Source organism: Haemaphysalis longicornis, unplaced genomic scaffold (genome assembly GCF_048455015.1).
Source record: "Haemaphysalis longicornis isolate Haplotype H1 unplaced genomic scaffold, Haemaphysalis longicornis Haplotype H1 scaffold_9, whole genome shotgun sequence".
Classification (NCBI taxonomy): Eukaryota; Metazoa; Arthropoda; class Arachnida; order Ixodida; family Ixodidae; genus Haemaphysalis; species Haemaphysalis longicornis.
This window is the reverse complement of record NW_027526460.1, coordinates 133,797,995-133,816,453: the sequence shown is the minus strand read 5'-3', so window position 1 is coordinate 133,816,453 and position 18,459 is coordinate 133,797,995. Positions and strand designations below refer to the sequence as shown.

General features: G+C 48.4%; 1 protein-coding gene across 3 annotated transcripts in view; it reads left to right on the top strand.

The window, feature by feature from the left end:
• The window catches only part of LOC144153088 (uncharacterized), a 50,471-nt gene extending 32,012 nt beyond the window's left edge, over positions 1-18,459 (top strand). For 2 of the 3 annotated variants that reach the window (XM_077684740.1, XM_077684739.1), the window contains exons 8-11: positions 1,168-1,240; positions 4,804-5,046; positions 6,322-6,596; positions 12,217-18,459. In XM_077684740.1, the coding sequence (XP_077540866.1) occupies positions 1,168-1,240; positions 4,804-5,046; positions 6,322-6,596; positions 12,217-12,621 (996 nt within the window). In that variant the 3' untranslated portion in view covers positions 12,622-18,459. The remainder of the gene's footprint in view (positions 1-1,167; positions 1,241-4,803; positions 5,047-6,321; positions 6,597-12,216) is intronic. The other variant, XM_077684741.1, reaches the window with a different exon arrangement.

Below are 18,459 nucleotides of genomic sequence, written 5' to 3'. Positions count from 1 at the left end.
ATTTTCGTCGCGTAGAAAAATTTTCACATACGTTATTATTATGTCAGCTTTCTTTTTTGAGTACCCAAGCATAATCTCTACGTATTGCAAGAAGTGTAATGCCATGTATCTGCACCAAAAATGTGTAATTCACGCAGTTCTAACAATTAATAATAGTGATATTCTAGATGTAAATTGTTGGTTTAAAATAACAAAGAAAAGGAAAAAAGGTGAAATGGAAAAGCGGTGTTTGAATGCTTACACATTATTAGGCATATTTTTAGAATTTCTGTACAATTTCGCTTTTTTCTTTTGTGTCCGGGCAAAAATTTAGCTTGCTGAAGCTTGCCAAATATTTTTAAAATTTTTTGTTGACCCGGACATCCCATCTGCTCTCCTTAATTTTTTTCGAGGCTACAGAGAACAAGTATAAATATCAGGTAGAAACTGGAATCGGTTTTCATTCACTGTATATATATATATTGTCAAAATAAAGAAAGGCCAACATAACTATGATAGTAGTATTACTTCATAACTAAACAACATGTAATCAAGTCATATGTGCTGTGAAATTAATACGAATTGTGGTTTTTTATTTAGTGGACGAGGAAAAACCTACATAAAAGTTGGTTATGTCAACATTGAGAAGTGTTGGCACTCATAAATCACAAGCACCGTCACAAAAACATTGTTTCTGTTTGTCCGGAATTGTAATATATTCTCTGATGTCGCAGCTTGCAGACAAAACGTAAATCTCTGCCGGGCGTGAGGTCACAAAGAGCATTCCGGGCGATGTAAGACACAACGACACAGCAATGCGAGACAGAAGGCCCACTATCAACGTGTAGTGCTGCTGCTGCGAACGGAATTTAACTTCCACCTTGACCAAATTAACCTCGGCCGCCGGTAATCGTGTTTGTCTTTTAACAGGCGTAACATTAGTGCTGGTAAAGCGTGGAACGCCGATGATAAGCCCACACTACGAATTAAGCGGCCTCCGGCGTCTCGCGGGCCGCGCTCGCTGCGGCAGGCCGCACGTCAGTGCGCCTTCCATCCAGCGGCCGTGGTGTTGGTACCAGAGGGCAGTATGAGCTCCTACCCCCTCCCCTCCTCGCCCCTGCTTCCAAAGGTGAGGCCCGTGTGCTGCAACAACTCAGACAACGTGTCCCCCTCCGCTCTGCTGCCCAGGTGAAACCTGTGGTGTGCGAGAGGACCTGGGACTGCCGTAGTCTCTCCTCCGAAGTGCTGGAGCTGTTCCCAGGTGAGCGCACCTCCCTCGGCCAGCCTTTGTGTGTTCAGACAGGAGCTGCGGGCCACCCCACGACCTCTGGCACCCTGGTCTTTTGACGGTGTTTCAGTGTCTGTCAGACACCTTGCGCTCACACTTGGCACGGGATGTTCATCTTGTCATATTTTCTCTTCCTCTGAGGAGAGCAGTGTGCCACTCTTGGGGACATTTACATGCCCTTGCTCTTTCCCCACAAGTGACTGTGGCCTTGAGCAGACTGGCATGCACTGGTGCTCACCAGGCAGAAAAACACGCGACACCAGCCGTCCGAGGGGACAAATTGCATTGCCGTTTTTTTTTTTCTTCTCTTTCCGCAAATACTGTTGCCTCTGCTGCGGCCGCCATTTCAGAAAAGATACGAAGCGGCTTTCCATTAGCTCCCATTGTTGTTCCCATGTGTTAGGCAGTGTGTGTGGCACACTTTCAGTGTTCTTTTCTAAACCTTTTTGAGAACATGCCTCAGTGCTTTTCATTTGAGACGCTCACAACAGGCAAGAGACGAGCCAGTGTTGCGTTACTGCACCTTTAGAGTTATAGAAGCTACAAAGGGGGCACTTGCGGGCATTTCTGCCTGCGCAAATGCCAGAAGCAGTTACAGTATTCAAGCGTGCTTAATTAATTGAGCTTACAAAAATTGTACTACTAGCGACTGCATTCTCTTCTTGGAGGCATTCTTTGTAAATTCGTTGTCTTTACAAAAAAGCATTCTCTGACTGCCATTCAATGAGGTCATACCTTGCGTGTACAAAAGGCAGCATTGATTTGAAGCCTCCAAGCAGCAGGGAGACTGGACTGCCCTCCTAATGTAAGATCCGTTGTGGCTTGTTCAAAAGGCAGACACACACTCTGCCAGGAAAAGTTGTTTCAAGAATCGCTCACTATGAGGGTGGTGTCGCCAACCATGGCATTTCATTTGAAGCTGCAATATTTACACTGTGGGCGCATGGCAGGATGTATTCTGGATAGAGCCAGAAGGCATCCAGTGGTTCCTGTCGTCGTCACCATCATGCCTGAAAGTCCTACTGGGATGATTTGTTCCAAATTAGCAAAATTACCCCCCTATGTGCACAAATTAGCCTTCATTTAACCAAGAAATGTGTGAAGCTAAGGGTTCCACCCGTAACATTGCTACGAGGGTAGTGAATTGTCGACAGTTGTCAATGGCTTGAGTTCTATAAGTAGGGTTTAACTTAACATTTATCATAGCAAAAACAGTTGGCTTTCAGAAACTTTCTCAGTGATTCCTCAGTTCTTGAAAATCTTTCCCACCAGGTGGCTCATTTGTAGTTGAATTTGTAGTTATTTTGATTTTCTCAAGAATATCCTAGGAACTTCAGTTTTCTGTAGTATTTTCTAGCACTTTCGTGTCTTTTATAGTGCCCCAAATGGTTTTCCTGTCTTTCGAAGCTCTTTTAAAAGTGAGGCTACTGTTCGTATGTGCTGTCTTGCAAATTGCTATTCGTACTACTGTAAAGAACCTCTATGTAACGAATTCCTTGATTTAACGAAGTTTTTTAATTCCCCACTGCCAAGCCCATTGAAACCCATGTGTTTGTGAGCTCTATGTGACGAAGGCGTGGTGACGGCTAACCTTGATGTAACGAACTTGCTACGCTGACAAACCTTTGTGCTCTGCACTTTTTCTGAAAAAAATGGCTGTAGAAATGCAGTAATTTAGCGAACTTCCTCCGCACCGCACACTACCGTGAGTGTCCAGTGTGAGTGCGGTGTTGGTTGGGTGCTAGGCCTGCGTCTCGGCGTGTAGTCGCGTGTCTCAACTTATATCTGTGGCGACGGTTCATGGGTGATGAGTTCTGTTGCCACAAAACGGAAAGTTGTGTCTTTTCAAGACAAGCTCGCAATTCTAAATCCCGTCGCCGCGCCGTACAGTATCCCAGGTAGCACCCTCTCTACAATTGTGAGCGCGGAAAAGAGCATCGAGTTCGCGAAAAGGCGCCCTTTCAGCATCAGTTTGTTCTTTAAAATGGGTTAAAGCACCAAAAGTGTCAAAAGTGATACTTAAGTCACGTTTGTGAATACTGGGGTTAGTGACCTGGCTTCTGTGCAGTGCCGTGTAGTGCCTAAACTTGTGGGAAAGCAGCAGGCGCAAATCACACACTTTTCTTACCGTGAAATAAATCCTTGAGCGGTGAGTTCACCATCACTGGTGTCGAGCATTTTGGTTTTGTCTTCTCCTTCATTTACGCGAGCCGTAGCTCAAAACCTGCATGTAACAAAAACCTGCCCGGAACGAAAAACTTAGAAATTTAGTCAACTCTATTATATCCAGGTTTAACAGAATAAAACAATGAAATCCGTGCAGGAAGTCTGGTGCATTATTACTGCGAACAAGTGGGAGGTGTAATGCTCACTTGACAGCGCGGGCAAAGATGACAGTGTAGTGTTCCTTTGCGCTATCTCCTCTAAAGTCAACTGTAAGGTCCTGTAAAGTCGACTCCAATGACGCTGAATGGCTCACATTTAGTTATTCTGTTGCTTGGTTGAGCGGATCGCTCATTGGCTTTGCTGCAAACCTCTTGTAGTTTAATTCCCCCTCCCCCACCCTTTTCTGACCACTTGACAATTTCCAGTAATTCCGTATCGTTCTCACAGCCGCACCAAACTGTCCTTAATGCTTGCATAGAAAAGCAGTTGCTGAGCGCATTCAATGATACTGTTATGAATTCGTGGCCTGGAACAAGTGCAGTGGGGTTCCGCTCGCTGGTTGCGACATTGGAGTCTTGTGGCTGTCCTTCTGCTCCAGTCGGGTTACCCTCATCTCGGTTGGGCGGAAATTTTCTGATCACTGGATGGGTCAAATACCGAGGATGCGGCGACTGTCTGTGGATTTATAAATACCGAATGCCTCTGCCTTTTCATTCGGGCACGTGTGTAGGGTTTTCCTTCAAGGCTATGGGAATTGTGGGCAGACAGCATTACCCAAGCTGTGATGTTGAGAGTCCTTGTCATGCTGTTGATCCGTGCAAGGTCAAAAAAAAAAAAAAAAAAATGAAGGAAGCTCACACCAACGCGCAAGACTTGGAAGGTAGCAAAGCAGTACGCAACCTTCATTCCCAACCATTACGACGGTCTAAGTCCACAATCGCAACCAATTTGCTTCTCCTTCGCTGCCGCAATGCCCTTTACATTGTTGCCATAAGTGTGAGCGCTCTTCATTGTTTTGGAAGTGGTAATTATTGGGTGTTACCTTGGAGGGGCGGACATTATGACGTGTCGTTCTCGTTCTGAGAAAGTGTTGCCGCGATTACATCGAACGCTGGAGTTTTTCTCTTTTTTGGGGTGGGGGGGAGGGGTGTAGTCTTGGCCATCTCCCCAAGTGGGTATGCTGGGCTTGACAAGCGTGCGCCAGGGACACTGGGCAGTCATCCATTTTCTTGGGTTTTTTAACTGCCGGGCAGTCGCCGCAAGGCCTGCTCTCGCGTGCCCACGCTCAGCATTTGCCAAGCAGCTTCCTGTTGAAAGGCGGGAACCTTGGAAGTTGGTCATGCTGCGTATCCTGGTCTGTTTGTCCTCAGTTTCAGCACGAATGCCCGTTGGTGCAGTGCCTGAAGTCCTGCAGCAGTCTGGCCGCCCCTCCGGAGGGGGAGCCCCCGAGGGCCAACTCCTGTGGCTGCTGCTGGTGCCCCTGCTGGTGGCCTTGGCCCTGCTGATGGTCGGGGCCGTCTGGTTGGCTCGGCGCCGGGCCCGGCTGGCTGCGAGCTCCAAGAAGGCCACCCTGCCGGTCCCCCCGGGCACCGTTCCACCCCGACAGCAACCAGGTCTGTGGGCTGCCTTGCTTGCACGGGGGGCAGACTTCGCCACAGGCAGGGGTGGTCAACTGCCCTCACGTAGAACACGAAGCGGGGTGCATTGCGCGTGGCTAACCTATGCCGGCAGTGAAAATGCGCGAAGGAAGACGGCATGCGAGCCATTAAGGCCCGCCATCGGTACAGTGGGATTGGCCACATGCACAGTTACAAGGGTGTGTAGTTGCAAGTGTTTTGTTCGTTTTATTCGTATGGAAATTCTGCTGGCGCTTTTTGAGCTTATGCTGGAATCATAATGCTGGAACAGAAAGAGAGAATTACAATTGTGTATAATTGGGAGAAAAGGCACGGGATGCGTTGAATACAAATGCACACATAATTTTTGAAGTATTTCGAAGTTCTAAAACACAAAGACAGTTGTTTCAGTGAACCTGAATGCATGAAATTGCCCAGTGTTGAAAATGTCAAAATCCATCCTGAAAGACATGCAAAATATATTCTGTGAAATGAGTATGAACTAATTGGGCAGCGGGTGCTTACGATCATTTTGTTTGCTCTTATATTGCTCTTGTCCTGTGACCCACACTGTATTTTTCACAGGGCTTACCGGTGTTGCGCTCTTTCGCGCAGCTTTGGTGTTACGCAAGAAAACCAACCCAAAGCAGCATGCCGTGCAGTGAAGCTTCAAAGCTTCTAAGCTTGCAAGTGACGTGGCGGAGCCGACTTTTATTGCCCTGTCCATTGACTCCAAATATTCTCAAAGTTTGAACACTTTGAATGGTAACACTGCACTGTGAATTGAATGGGGTAGCAAGTGGTACTGGCAAAGTATTCAAAGTTTTGAATATTCGCACACGACTGCCTTTGGGTTATGCTCTCAAGAAACGAGGCTGGTCTGCTCTTTGAGTCCCTTGGCCATTTCCTTTTTGGGATGCCCAAGCCGTCGAGCAGGCAGCACAGCACCCTATGAATGTGCTGACTGACAATGCTTGTCACAGAGCCATTTTTAAGAATCCAGTTGCTGTTTGGATAGCTTGTTCTTGCCTAGGTCTCCGCTTTGGTACTTTTTCTAACGTGAATACGTTTTTCTGTGCATTTTTAAAGTGTCAATGGGGGTGGGAATGCTGCAGCGTTTGCACTAGTACCATCGACAGCTCTTGGCAGCTGTTATCACCAGGCTGTAAGAGTGAGGGCAAGTGGGGAGGTTTGAGTGGAAGGTTTGTCCCCCCCGGGGTAGTCCTCACCCCCGACCACTGCCCCCTTCTTCTCCCTCCCCGTTGCCTGCAGTGGAGGTGCGCGTGGTGTACTCGCGTGACAGCGCGGCCCACGTGGCGGCCGTGGGCCAGCTGTGTGCGCTGCTGCAGTCGGAGCTGGGCGTGCGGGTGCAGTACGACGAGGCGGCCACGGGCCCCGCCCACGTGACCCACGACTGGGCGCTGGCCATGGCGCACCTTCCCTGCCCCCGCTTCAACGAGGCCCCCCAGGGGGGACGAAGGGTCAAGATGCTCGTGCTCGAGTCGGACGGCGCACTGCTCAAGCACCGGGCATACCGCCTGCACAAGGTGAGTCCCGCTCGAGGACTCCGCTGGGGGACGCGGAAACGGCAGTTCGAACCACGGAGCAAGAACAGGACAGGAGGGGAAACGTCGCTTCCTAGGGCGGCCAGATAACGGCACAAGCACTCGGCCTAGGTTAACGAAGCTAGCGGTGTCTCTTGCGGGACAAAAACAACCTGCACGGCCACTATGATTGGCAGCCAACTGTGCATTCCCGGAGTGAATCGTGGCCGCTGTCCATCGGGCATCGCTGCCCCCTTTTTCCCCGTCGCAACTCGGAAAGCTTTGTAGTTTGTGTTTGTTTTCACTGTGGCATTATCCCGCACTCGCCGCAATGGGCCTTTTCACCTACTATATATGGTATTTTTGCTCGCTGGTTCAAACAGACCAAACACAGTGGAGCCCCAGCCATGCAACCTTCTCCCACTTACTCCTTACAAGTTTCTCAGCCTGCACGTTCTGTGAGACTGTCCACGTTACGCGCATCCTGGAGAACAATTAGCCAGACCATTGGCCCATTAGGGCTGTCGTGCTGTGTCTAAGGAAGTACTGCTGGGTCCTTGTCCAGGCATGCCCTGTTCTAACAAGGCATTCAAAGCAGTGCTGACATCTCTGCATATGGTGGCGTGGCAGTGATATTGTAGTTGACGCCCGTCTCGGACTATAACGCATGAACTTTATAAGTGCAGTTGAACCTCATCGTAAGAGGTGTGTATGTAAGAGACAAGTGGGTGTAAGCAACAATATCCACCCACATGGTTGGCCGCCCTATCCTTCTCCTTACGTTGACCTCTTTTATAGCAGACATCCGATGTAGAAGATAGTTGGATATAAAGGACAAGCTATCCTTGAATTTTGATCAACAAACTCACTTGTAACAGAGATTTTCAGTTTCACCTCAGATGCGGTGCCACCGGTTGCAAACTGCAGTTTTGTTCATTGCGGAAACACAGGGGACGACAGACATGCACAGTTGCTATTTATTAAGTTTACTAAATGCACGGTGGTTCAGTCAGCTATAAAACAACGACGATGAGCCCCCTCAATGGAAATGCAATGTACGGAAGTGGTTAAAGCTTACCGCCAAGTGTACAAGCACGACCGCAAATGTGGGCTTCTGTGCAAGCCAAGAATACCTGGAGCGCAAGGTGGGCTCTCCCGATCTCATGACTCCCAGTCAAGAAGCATCGCAGCTGTTGAGTCATGCAAGCGCGAAGAATGACCAGAGTGCACAGCAGAAGAAGCTTTGTGCTCAGGCTATTGTCCTCTGGCTATTCATCAAACTCGTGAACTTGACATCTGCAATTATTCTTCAGGCAGGCCTTCAACCACCCCAGTGTCCATTGGTTGAAGACCTGCTGTGGTGTTTGGAGGTAGGAAGATTAGCTCCTCTGAAGACAACTTGGGGCTGACATTGTGTGCGCTCCAGTTTTCAACAAGCAGGATGACTTTTCTCCCCTGCCTCTCCATTTCCCCGTCGAATTCAATAGGCCACTCTTCAAAGCGCTTCCTTGTCATCCAAGCCTTTTTGTTGGGCCGATATCGCACTGGTATGTGCTGGTTCCTGAAGCACCTTGGCTTCTTGGGCTTTCCAACCCCATAATACTTCACCCTGTTTCTCCCATCCGTGTTCGCACACAGAAAGAAGCACTGTCACTTGGACCTTAGAATGCTTTCCACCGACACACGCGTCTCCTTTTAAAAGTGGTGGTAGAAAAGCGCAGTTTCTTCAGCATTGTAAATCTCCTTTTTCTCAAAGCACGTTATTACATCGGGTAGCGTCTCGTCCAGCCACTTCTCCTTGGCCGCAATGCCAAGTGACGCAGCCTCACCCGTAACGGTTTTGAAAATAATGCCGTGGCACTCCTTGAAGCGCTGAATGCGCCCTCCTCCCAGCAAAAAGTCAGCGTTTCTGAGCAGAAAAGCAAATTTCCGTGCCCTTGCAGCCAACAGTGGCCCACTAATGGGCAGATTTTTCGAGGGTGCTGATAAAAACCACTGGTAAAGCGCTTCCTCAAAGTCATTGCAGAAGGGCTCCCTAGCCCATTTCCTCTCGTTGTTGTGGCCGCTGGTGCCAGCCTTTTTCATCACTGAGCCTCCACTCTTGGAGATCGTGGATATCGTAGACTGCGAGAGCTCGTACTTCTCGACCAGGCTCACCACTTTCATCCCTTGTCGAGCATCTTTCAAAATTTGTTTCTGCATTTCGAGCGATATAGCCTTGCGCTGCGTAGGCACCAGTGCGAATAACTAACTGACCTCGCCGACTTCGCCAACTTCGCCACCTACGCAGCAGGAAGAACCAAAAAAGCCGGATTGGATTGGCTCAGATCAGATCGGCCCAGTATGCTGTGTTGATGATGATAGTGTCTAACAGGCGCATTGCAGGAATTCCTGCTTGCGAGGCTTTTTAAATGAGTTCATGCGCAATGATCCCGATCGTGTTTCCACCGCTTGTTCGGTATCTCAGCTTTATTTTACAATTTTCTTGCCAAATTTGGCACAATCCACGTCCGAGGGAGCCAGGATTTGATGGTTATGAGCTGTATACAAACGAAAATCGCATCGTTATATGTGTTCTTTTTTTTTTTTTTTTACACGGCTTCTATGGTAAAATTGACAATCCCGGTAGAACTGATCATTGTTAGCAGTGTACTATCATTATATGCGGGATCGTTGTAAGTGGATTGCACTGTAGTTTTTACTGCAATGCAGTATATGCCTAAACCCCCCAGTTTTCATTCCGGTGAAGCCGATTTACTCAGCACTGCTCCGGGGCTTCTCCTCGCCCCTGCCGACCCCTCTTTCGCAGTGTTTATTCCTCTCACCACCACCGATGCCTCTTTCACAAGTTGTGCAATCAGCTGACAATGACGGTAGCGCCGTTAATCAGGTGATTGCGGAGAATCAACGGAAGCACGCATGGGTGTATAAACAATCGAAAGCCGCCGCTGCCGAGTATGCAGCCGCTGCTGTTGCTGCCTCAAATTCCACATCGCCGAGCAACTCGAATCCCACCTGGTCGAAGAGCCACTTGGCCGTTTGAAATGCCTGCGGGAGCGCATAGTTTTTCTTCAGCTTGAAAGGCTTTCCGAGTGACATCTTCACCTATGTATATCACGCCTAACTACGCGCCCATCACCGGTTGATCCTTTATGTGTGCACAGGTTGGGAGATGAAGGAGGGCGGCGTGCGCGCACAGCTGGGATTCATGCCACTACCAGTGACATGCCCATTGTGCTGGTGGGAGATTTGAAAGAGGAAGTCCCATGGCTCAAAGCGCCCTGTCCACTGTCGTCTGTAATCGAGCGGTTTGGGTCTGGTTTGGTCTGTAGACAGACAGTAATATGCCTACAATGGCAGAGGGAAACAGAAAGCAACAGGTTTGTTTGCTAGAATTAAGCTTAAGGCCTTCGAGGTTTTAACTCTCTATGGACCGGACGCATGTTGTTTGCTTGTAGAAGGAAAAGAGGGAATTGAAGAAATCTCGGCCCGAACAGAACCACGAACGGGCACGAGGACTACTCAAAACAGTTGCTGCCGCAGGTTCCAGCTCGTCGAGTAACTGCGAATCCCTCCCGGATGAAGAGCAGCTTGCCCGCTTGTAACATAGTGCTCCAATATTACTTGTTTCAGCGTAGAGATCTTTCAGAGCAACGTTTTCGACGGTGCCTTTCACTCCCAAGCACGTGTACATAACCGGTTGCGGGTTTATGCGTGTACGGGTTGGGAGTAGAGGGAGGAGTGGAGGCGTGCAGGCGCAGCTATAGGTTTCATGTCCTTTTTATGACATGTCTGTTGTGCTGGCAGGAAATTTAAATGTGGACGTCAGATGGTTCAATCTGACCTATCCGGTGTCCTCAGTGGTCCGGGCGCATTGGGCTGGTGTGTTACGCAAATGACCCAGGAGGGAAACAGACAGCTCCATGATTGTCCGCTAGAATAAAGCTCGGGTCATTCCAAGTTTTATTCAGTTAATTAGTTAGGAAGTATGCTCAATCACAAATTACAAAGTTGCTTTGTTTCGTGCACACCGTGGGCTGCTTCACAGGTCATCCTTATTCACAGAGTGGAAGGGCACTAATTTTTTCTTGTTTGAGTAGTTTGGGATGATGAGGAGGCAGGAGGGTTTGTCCAAGGGTGCAGTAATACTGGGTGATGTCTTGGAGTGGGACCAGGGGTGGAGTGTCCAAAGTGTCCTCGGTAGCATGGGGAAAAAAGGGGGCAGAGTTGCTGGCATGCATAGTTGTTGCTCTTCAGCAAGGATTGAGGTGGAGTTGAAACAAGGTTGTTGTTCCGAGTGGGGTGGTGATGGCTGCTGTGTTGTCGGGGGGTTGTCAGGGCCAGCTTACCTGTCAAGGAGCTGCGATAGACTTGAGGAGCTACGACAGGCTGACGACAGACCCCTATCATATTTGTCTGCGAGTCGGCAGGTATGGTAGAGGTGTAGCTTGAGTGAGGAGAGGGTGTTGACGGAGGCACAGGTTGTGAACTTATCTTAATTAAGCAAGAAGGAGTAAGGGCTTCCATCTGTATGTGAGACCTTGGGGACTTTGCCATATGCTCGTTAGTGAGCTTGGCTACGAGCGAGACGTCGGCCTGGGTGGACTGCGGGATGCTTATTGTAAGGTGTTGGTCGTCAGGGGTGGCTTGAGCGGCTACAGTTTGAGGAATGGTGATGCAAAGATCTTTGGGAGGGGCAAGCCCTGTGGAGGGTTGGGCGAGTCAGGGACTCTGGCTGGAGAGATGTCCTTCTATCGGCTTGGTGACAGTGTCACCGAGTCTAATGCTCTGTGGATGTGAACAGGGGAAGTTAAGAGCTTGGTCGATTGCCTGAGAGCATCCAGATCCTCTTTAGGGAGTGTAAGATAGGGGGTGACACAGGTGATTTGTGGTATGAATGAACTGGGTGAACGAGTCAGATGAGGTCCTGTTCCTTCATTCTTTGGAGTTGGTTAGAGATGGACAGAAGAGCATGCGGAAATCTTGGCTGACTGATTTGGTTACTGGAGCGTGAGTCGAGGGTGACTTGGATAGTTTCATAAACGGAGGATCGAGGACTGGGAGCGATGATGACCCTTTGCTATACATAGGTCGCTTAACACTTTGCTGGGTGTATCGGCTTGTCAGCTCTTTTTTTATTCCCGCTTGCGAGATGGTTGATGGAGGGTGAACAATAAACAGGAGTCCTAATATCTTGTTGTGAGGCAGCAGTACCACTACTCCCCGTACCACTACCCCCACTAATCCTTCTGAGACCCATGCCCTACTGTCTTTGAACCACCAAGGTACTACAAGCGTTGACCCAACCATCATTTCTGCTGCCAAGGGAATTGGCCAGTGGAATTTGCAGGCTAGCGCTAAGGGTTAGTTGTGGAGGCTCTCGCATCTATTTAGTGCCATTATCCTTCCTGTTGTTGTTCATAGCCACGTTAATTTGCGTTTGTCTCCCATTTGTTATACGTAGGCAGCAAGCACATTGAAGTAGTTTTGTTGAGCCTCGATCGTAATTTGGCACCTGTCAAAGACCAAATTGTCCTGTGAAGGGTTGTTGACGAAGGACCCAGCAGGTGGCAGCCACCCACTGGTGCAGCTTCAGTGCTGCCCTTGCCCTCCCCCGGTGCAGGACGTGGGCGTGGCGAGCGAGAGCAGCGTGGACGAGCTGTACCACACGACGTATGCGGCGCTGCTGAGCCAGCAGGCGCAGGCCCTGGGCGACTACTGCCACCTGCTGGTGGCCCGGCTGCCCTACACGACGCTGCCCGACCGGCTCGACCTGGTGCCCGAGAAGCGCTTCCTGCTGCCCCAGCACCTGCCCCACCTGCTCGAGGCCCTGCTGCACGACTCGGCCAAGGGCGAGGGGGGCGGAGGCCAGCAGCAGCAGCAGCGCATCGCGGCCGCCCTGGGCTCGGAGGCCCGTGCCCAACTCGACAGGGCCCTGGCTCTGGCCGGCAGCGTGCACCAGGGGAACGGGCAGGGGGGACTGGCACACCTGCGGGATGTGCTGCTGGGGCCGGAGGAGCAGGTGTAACACCCGCTCTCACTACCGCAGGTAGAGTGAACTAGAACACGGAGTGGTCCAAACGAGCTACCAAAGATGAAGCAAGAACGGCGTAACAAAATAGGAATCCCCCGAAGTGTTGCGATCATCAGGCCGCCACTTGGTTGGTCAGTTGCAACTTGAGCCTTTGCGTGGATAATTTAAAAACAAACTAACAAACAAATGAATAATTATAAAATTAGATAAAATATAAACATGGCCATATAATTATTTACGTAAACACACTTTATTATTACTACTGTGAATGTGAAGAGAAATTGTTTGTATTCTTGCGATGGCGGCCAGCAAAAACTCTCACGTCATCTGTTACATGAACTTCTGCGACGCGCAGCCGTTGCATGGAAGATAATGCACCCTAGGCTTGAAGACAGCGTATAACTGTTAAAAACCAGGCGTGAAGCGAGTATATAGTCCTCTGGGCTAAAATATGCACCGGTGGCGCACTAGTTCGCCAGATATACGCTTCTTCTCCTAATCTACCCTCAATTTTTAGTATTTGGTGGAAAGTGCTGCCGAGCTCAGACTAGCACCTCGTTGCATGAACACGCACTTATCAGTTGAAGATTCAGCAAATGTGACGTTGCATAAAACAAAAGCATGTATAAGCATAGGGTTTCATACAGTAATATTTGTATGAAATTTTATGTGTACAGGTAGGCGTAAATATTCATGACGTATTTGTTGCTAAGAAAATTTGCGGTGCTGTTTTTTCTTATGATCGCAAACTACAAATTCGCTTGTGATTGCCTGTTCTAAGGAAGCACGAATATTGATTTCACTGTCAGAGTATGACTATAGCATGTCGTAACGAACAGAAAATAAAGACTGAAGGTCAATAAAGCAACCCTTAAGTGTAGTTCTCTAAGGTTTCAGGGACATAAAAAGGAAAAACCAAAAAAAAAGATATAACAGTGTGGCACTGATGGGAATCGAACCTCGGCCTTTTGCGAGTGAAGCGAGTATTCTACCACTACGCCACATTTTGAAGTCTTACGATCGCAGTGCCACTAATGAATTTTACCAGTTTTTGGCTTCAGTTTTGATGTCTTAAAAGTATAGGCGTTTGGACCACTCTGCTCTAGTTCACTCTACCGCAGGGGAAGTGGCAAGCCACGCTCGCACTAGAGTGCACATTCCCAAGGGTCCCTGGACATAGTGAAAGTGTGGTAGCACGGACACAGACAAGGACAGACCAACACTCTCTTGGGCTGGAGATGCTAATGATGGCAGGGCACTTTCACCGGGAACGTATGAAAAAAAGGAACAATTAGGGCCGGTCCTCCTCTCGAAGAAGTCGGTTAGAACACGGAATGCCCGGTTACGGTCAAAGCGTAGCATTTACCATTGCATACATTCTGGCACCGATAAAGGTGATGCTGACTTTGAAAGTTGGTGTTCCGGATCTGTGCCGTTTGTCCACCGTACTTACAGTGACTAACCTCTCACCATCGCGTTCAGAAGTCTACTTAACAATGTGATACGATTGTGGCTCCGTTAGTGCCGTGCATTGAATCCAGGGATTTGCTAATAGTACTCATTTTGTTTATTAGAGGCGAACAAAAAAAACGCTTCTTGAATGCGAGTAACATACTTGCGAATAAAAGGAAACAGCATGCGGCCGCTTCTGTCAGCTGCCATGTTGTTTGTTTTGGTATCGCGCGGTAGTGGCCGCTGCCGGTTGCTTCGATGGTTGTCATCTCGTAGCGAATGTGTTCTCATAATTGAGAATAAATTTGCTTATACAAAAGCTTTTCTTTTTTAACATCTACTACGCGCACCACGAGCGCACGGCTCTTGGGGGAGCATCGATCATTGATGGAAGAGCCGCCCTATGGGGGGTATTGGTAGTCAATGGAAGAGCTTCTCTTTGTGGTACGATTTTCTAGGCAGCGCTTGCATTTTTTCCTTCTTTCTTTCTTTCTTTTTTTGTTGTTGAGATAGATGCATTTTCTGGAAGGTCAACCTACCGTATTTACACGATTGTAGGTCGACTCGAATGTAGGTCGACCCCAAAAATTGCATCTCTCTCAAAAAAAAAAAAAAAAAAAAGCGAGTGCTGCTTAGAAAATTGTATCACAAAGAGAAGCGCTTCCGTCAATCCACACGGCGGCTCTACGCTCTACAATGATCGATGCTCCCACAAGAGCCGTGCGCTCGCGGTATGAGCGGTAGATGTTAAAAAAGAACAGCTTTTCTCTAAGCACAGGGAATAACCATGCGCCGTGGGTTGAGCGGGAAGAACACATTCGCTGCGAGATGACAACCATCGAAGCAATCGGCAGCGGCCACTGCCGCGCGATACCAAAACAAACAACATGGCGGCTGACGGAAGTGGCCGCGCGCGAAAGCAACCATCGCGTTCGGAAGTGTACTGAACAATGTGATATGATTTGGGCTACATTAGCGCCGCACATTGAATCAAGGGATTCGCTAATACTCATTTTGCTTATTAGAAACGAATAAAACGCTTCTTGAGCGTTTTTGCACGCGATTCGTGCGCATCGGCGTTGCGCGGGCGACTTTTGCTTCTACTACTTTTAAGCATTTTAAGTTCTACCTCGGTATGACGCGTGACGAGCGCGGCAGTGGGAAGAGCCTGACGACTTGCCCGAATGGGAGGGCGCGCTCTTCGTGGCGAAAGCGCTCGGGGCAACCGGCTGGCGCCGCCGGAGATGTTTAGGCTTAGCGCAGTGGCGGATATATGATTGGCGCGTTCCCTAGCGGCGCGGATGATGCTTTATAGTGTCGTTTTCGACCACATTATCAGCTCCTTTGCTGCACAAATGTCTTCGTTTGTGAATTCAGTGATAGCGCGCTCGCTGGAGCTACGCGCACCTCTTCGCGGCTGGTGACCCCGCCGTGTTGCCGCCGCCGATCGCGTAGCACGCAGCATGCGGGTGGTATTCGCAGCAGCGACAGCGCAGCACATTTTTGCGAGCAGAAAACGCCACGTGCGGTTCACACTTTAGACCATAACCATAGGAACGAGGATGCAAAGCTGTCCCCACTTCATAGCACCCCGTTTCCGTTGCCGTTACTAGAGGTAGACGGTTCGATTTCGATTCTAAGTCGACCCCCCAACATTGGATTGTCAAATTTGAAAAAAAGGGTCGACCTAGAATCGTGTAAATACGGCACATTCGAGTCGACTAGCAATCGTGTAAATATGGTAGGGCCCATACAAAAACAATCACACAGACGCTTCGAAAGCGTTGCTAGGAGCGCAGGAGGAGGCAATCGACGTTTCTCCATTTTCCTGCTTTTCCTACAGCACTGCGTGCCACAGCTTTTACAGCCACTCATTATGTTCCCTTTTCCTGTTTCATCGGATGAGAAGTGCTCTTACCACAAAAGTGAATAGCAGTGATTAAGAGGAACAAGCCAGGATAGGCGTCATGTGTTGACTCTGTAAGGAACACATCCTGAAAGGGGGTTTCTGGCAGTTAGAAGCCAAGACATTGATGATCAATACGGGTCCATAACGAAGGTTTACTGCATTGCAAACAGATCAAAGACAAGGCCCCAAAGAGGACACAACGTGTTACACCTGACAAATCGTTCGCACAGATTTAGTCCTTGCATTGAGTCCTTATTTTGCTTCGAGCATTCCACCTCGATGACCATCCTGAAAAAAAAAAATCATTGCACCAGGTTTAAACATACATTAACAAACTTGTCACCCAGTGCAAATATCTAGGCCTTATTGTACCATCTATGAATGCCTTGTAACCAACATAGTGTACGTGGCATTTTTTAAGTTTCAGTTTAATATTGTAGTAGACGTTTTTAGAGAGTCCATAGTAACTTTAGTAGGTCCCGTAGTCAAAGACTAAGGAGGTATCACCTAGAAACTGTGGTTCTTGAAACAATGCTTTGAACAGCGCACAAGGAAGGCAAAATGCACAGCACGCACACGCATCTGGTACCGTATAAACAGGACCATACATCATCTATACATCATCCATCAAGAATAGGGACTCGTGACCTCTTATTCTGGTTAATGCAGTGTGTTGCTCACTGCACTTAGGCTCGAATGCCTGCTTTGCTGGGCACTCCAAAGAACAAACCGTTGACAGCTTGCGCCTGTGTTGTTTCCTTGTCTCCGTCTGCGTTTTGTACTGCTCTAAGCAGCGCAAGTATTCCAGTCTGAGTTTACTATTTACGAACTCGCCCTAAGGGATGTTTTGCTGAGTCATTTGCTGGAATGTGCACGTGGCATCACCCCAGACTCACACGCAAAAAAGACGCTGCATGCGTAGAGGGCATTCAAACAGAAGGGCTAAGGTTCATGTGTCATTTCCATCAGCGGGTCCAATCCGTGAACACCAGCCTCACGGGGAAAAAAAATTCATCTGAGAACATTAGAGCGGATCACAATAGGCTCAGTTTTTCTAGCTAGCTAAAAGCAGCAAAACCGCCAAAGGAGGGTAGGTTTGGTTTGATTGATTGAATGTAGGGTTTAACATGTTGACGTTATGTAGGCGATGAGGTGTGATGTAGGGGAGGGCTCCAGATTAATTTTTACCACCTGGGGATCTTTAACGGGCGCTGAAATTTCGTACACACGGGAGGAGAGGTTTGGAGCCCGCATTCGTATCACGTGGTCAGCGCTTCATTCTTGACTTATCTGTTCCGCAGTTGCTTCAAATTCCTGAACTGAAAGTGCCTTTTCTCTTGTCGGGTGCTCTATAACAAGTTGTGTGCACCCTCGTGTGCCTGCTGCCACTCCAGGTATCAGTTGACTGTCCCCCGTCTTCTAGTCCCGATTGTTATGATTTTGGATGACAGAGTGCCATTCTAGAAACCGTGTGCCATGTCTAATATTGAGTGCTATTGACCTCGCTCTTCCTTCTTTTATACGTTAATCTTTTTATCTTTTCATCCACAGCTTTGTTTTCTCTCTCCTAATTTGCCCGTACTGTTGTAGGTGGTAAAAAACATTTTTTATTGAGCAGCCAAGGGAGCTGGAAAGGGACGTGGTCAGCCTCCTACCGTGAGCCTGCGCCGAATCCAGGGCTCGTTGCACCAGGGCGATTTGATGCTCCGGCGCCGAGCTGGTCAGCGCAGACTCCCACTGCTCAAGGGAGGGGGAGTGAATGGGGTGGGGGTGGTGGGGACATGGATACACAAGGTGGTAGGTTGTGAGAGGGTGTCGCATTGTGGGCAGTTGTGGTGGAAAATGGACGGAGATATGTGGGAGAGGATAGTGTGGTTGTAGAAGGTTTCTGTTTGTAGACGCCGATATATGCGAGCTTGGTGGTTGGAGAGACTGTGGTGTGGAGGAGGGCATGTTCTTCTGATGTGTGTGCAGTGTAGGTACTGTTGTAAACAAACTATTTTTATGTGTAAACAACTGTTTTTGTAAACAATGTATTTATGTAAACAATATGTAAACAACATATTTATGTAAACAACTATTTAGGGCATTTGATACTGCCATGATTTTTTACAGGTTTTTATTGTAATCTGTGCTAGCTGGCACAATTGTAGTTGTGCCTGCTGTTTCGTCTTTTTTTTTTCTTTCTCTTTTATATCCAATCACAAGGGTCCAATCACAAAGTCGTAATTGTGTTGATGATTCTATGTGATCAAACTTACACTTGTTTTGTTTGTTCTGAATGCGATCTTGAGAGAGAATTGTATGCTTGCGCTTAGAATAGTACTCATTTAATGCTTTTTTTTTGTTTTTGTTCCACGTGTGCGTGATGTTTTTGCGCGCAAATGTTATGAACCCTCCTGCCTTGGCAATCAACAGGCTGCTGGCAGCATCGAACAGATGGATGAATAAATGTTATTTTTCTTGCACAA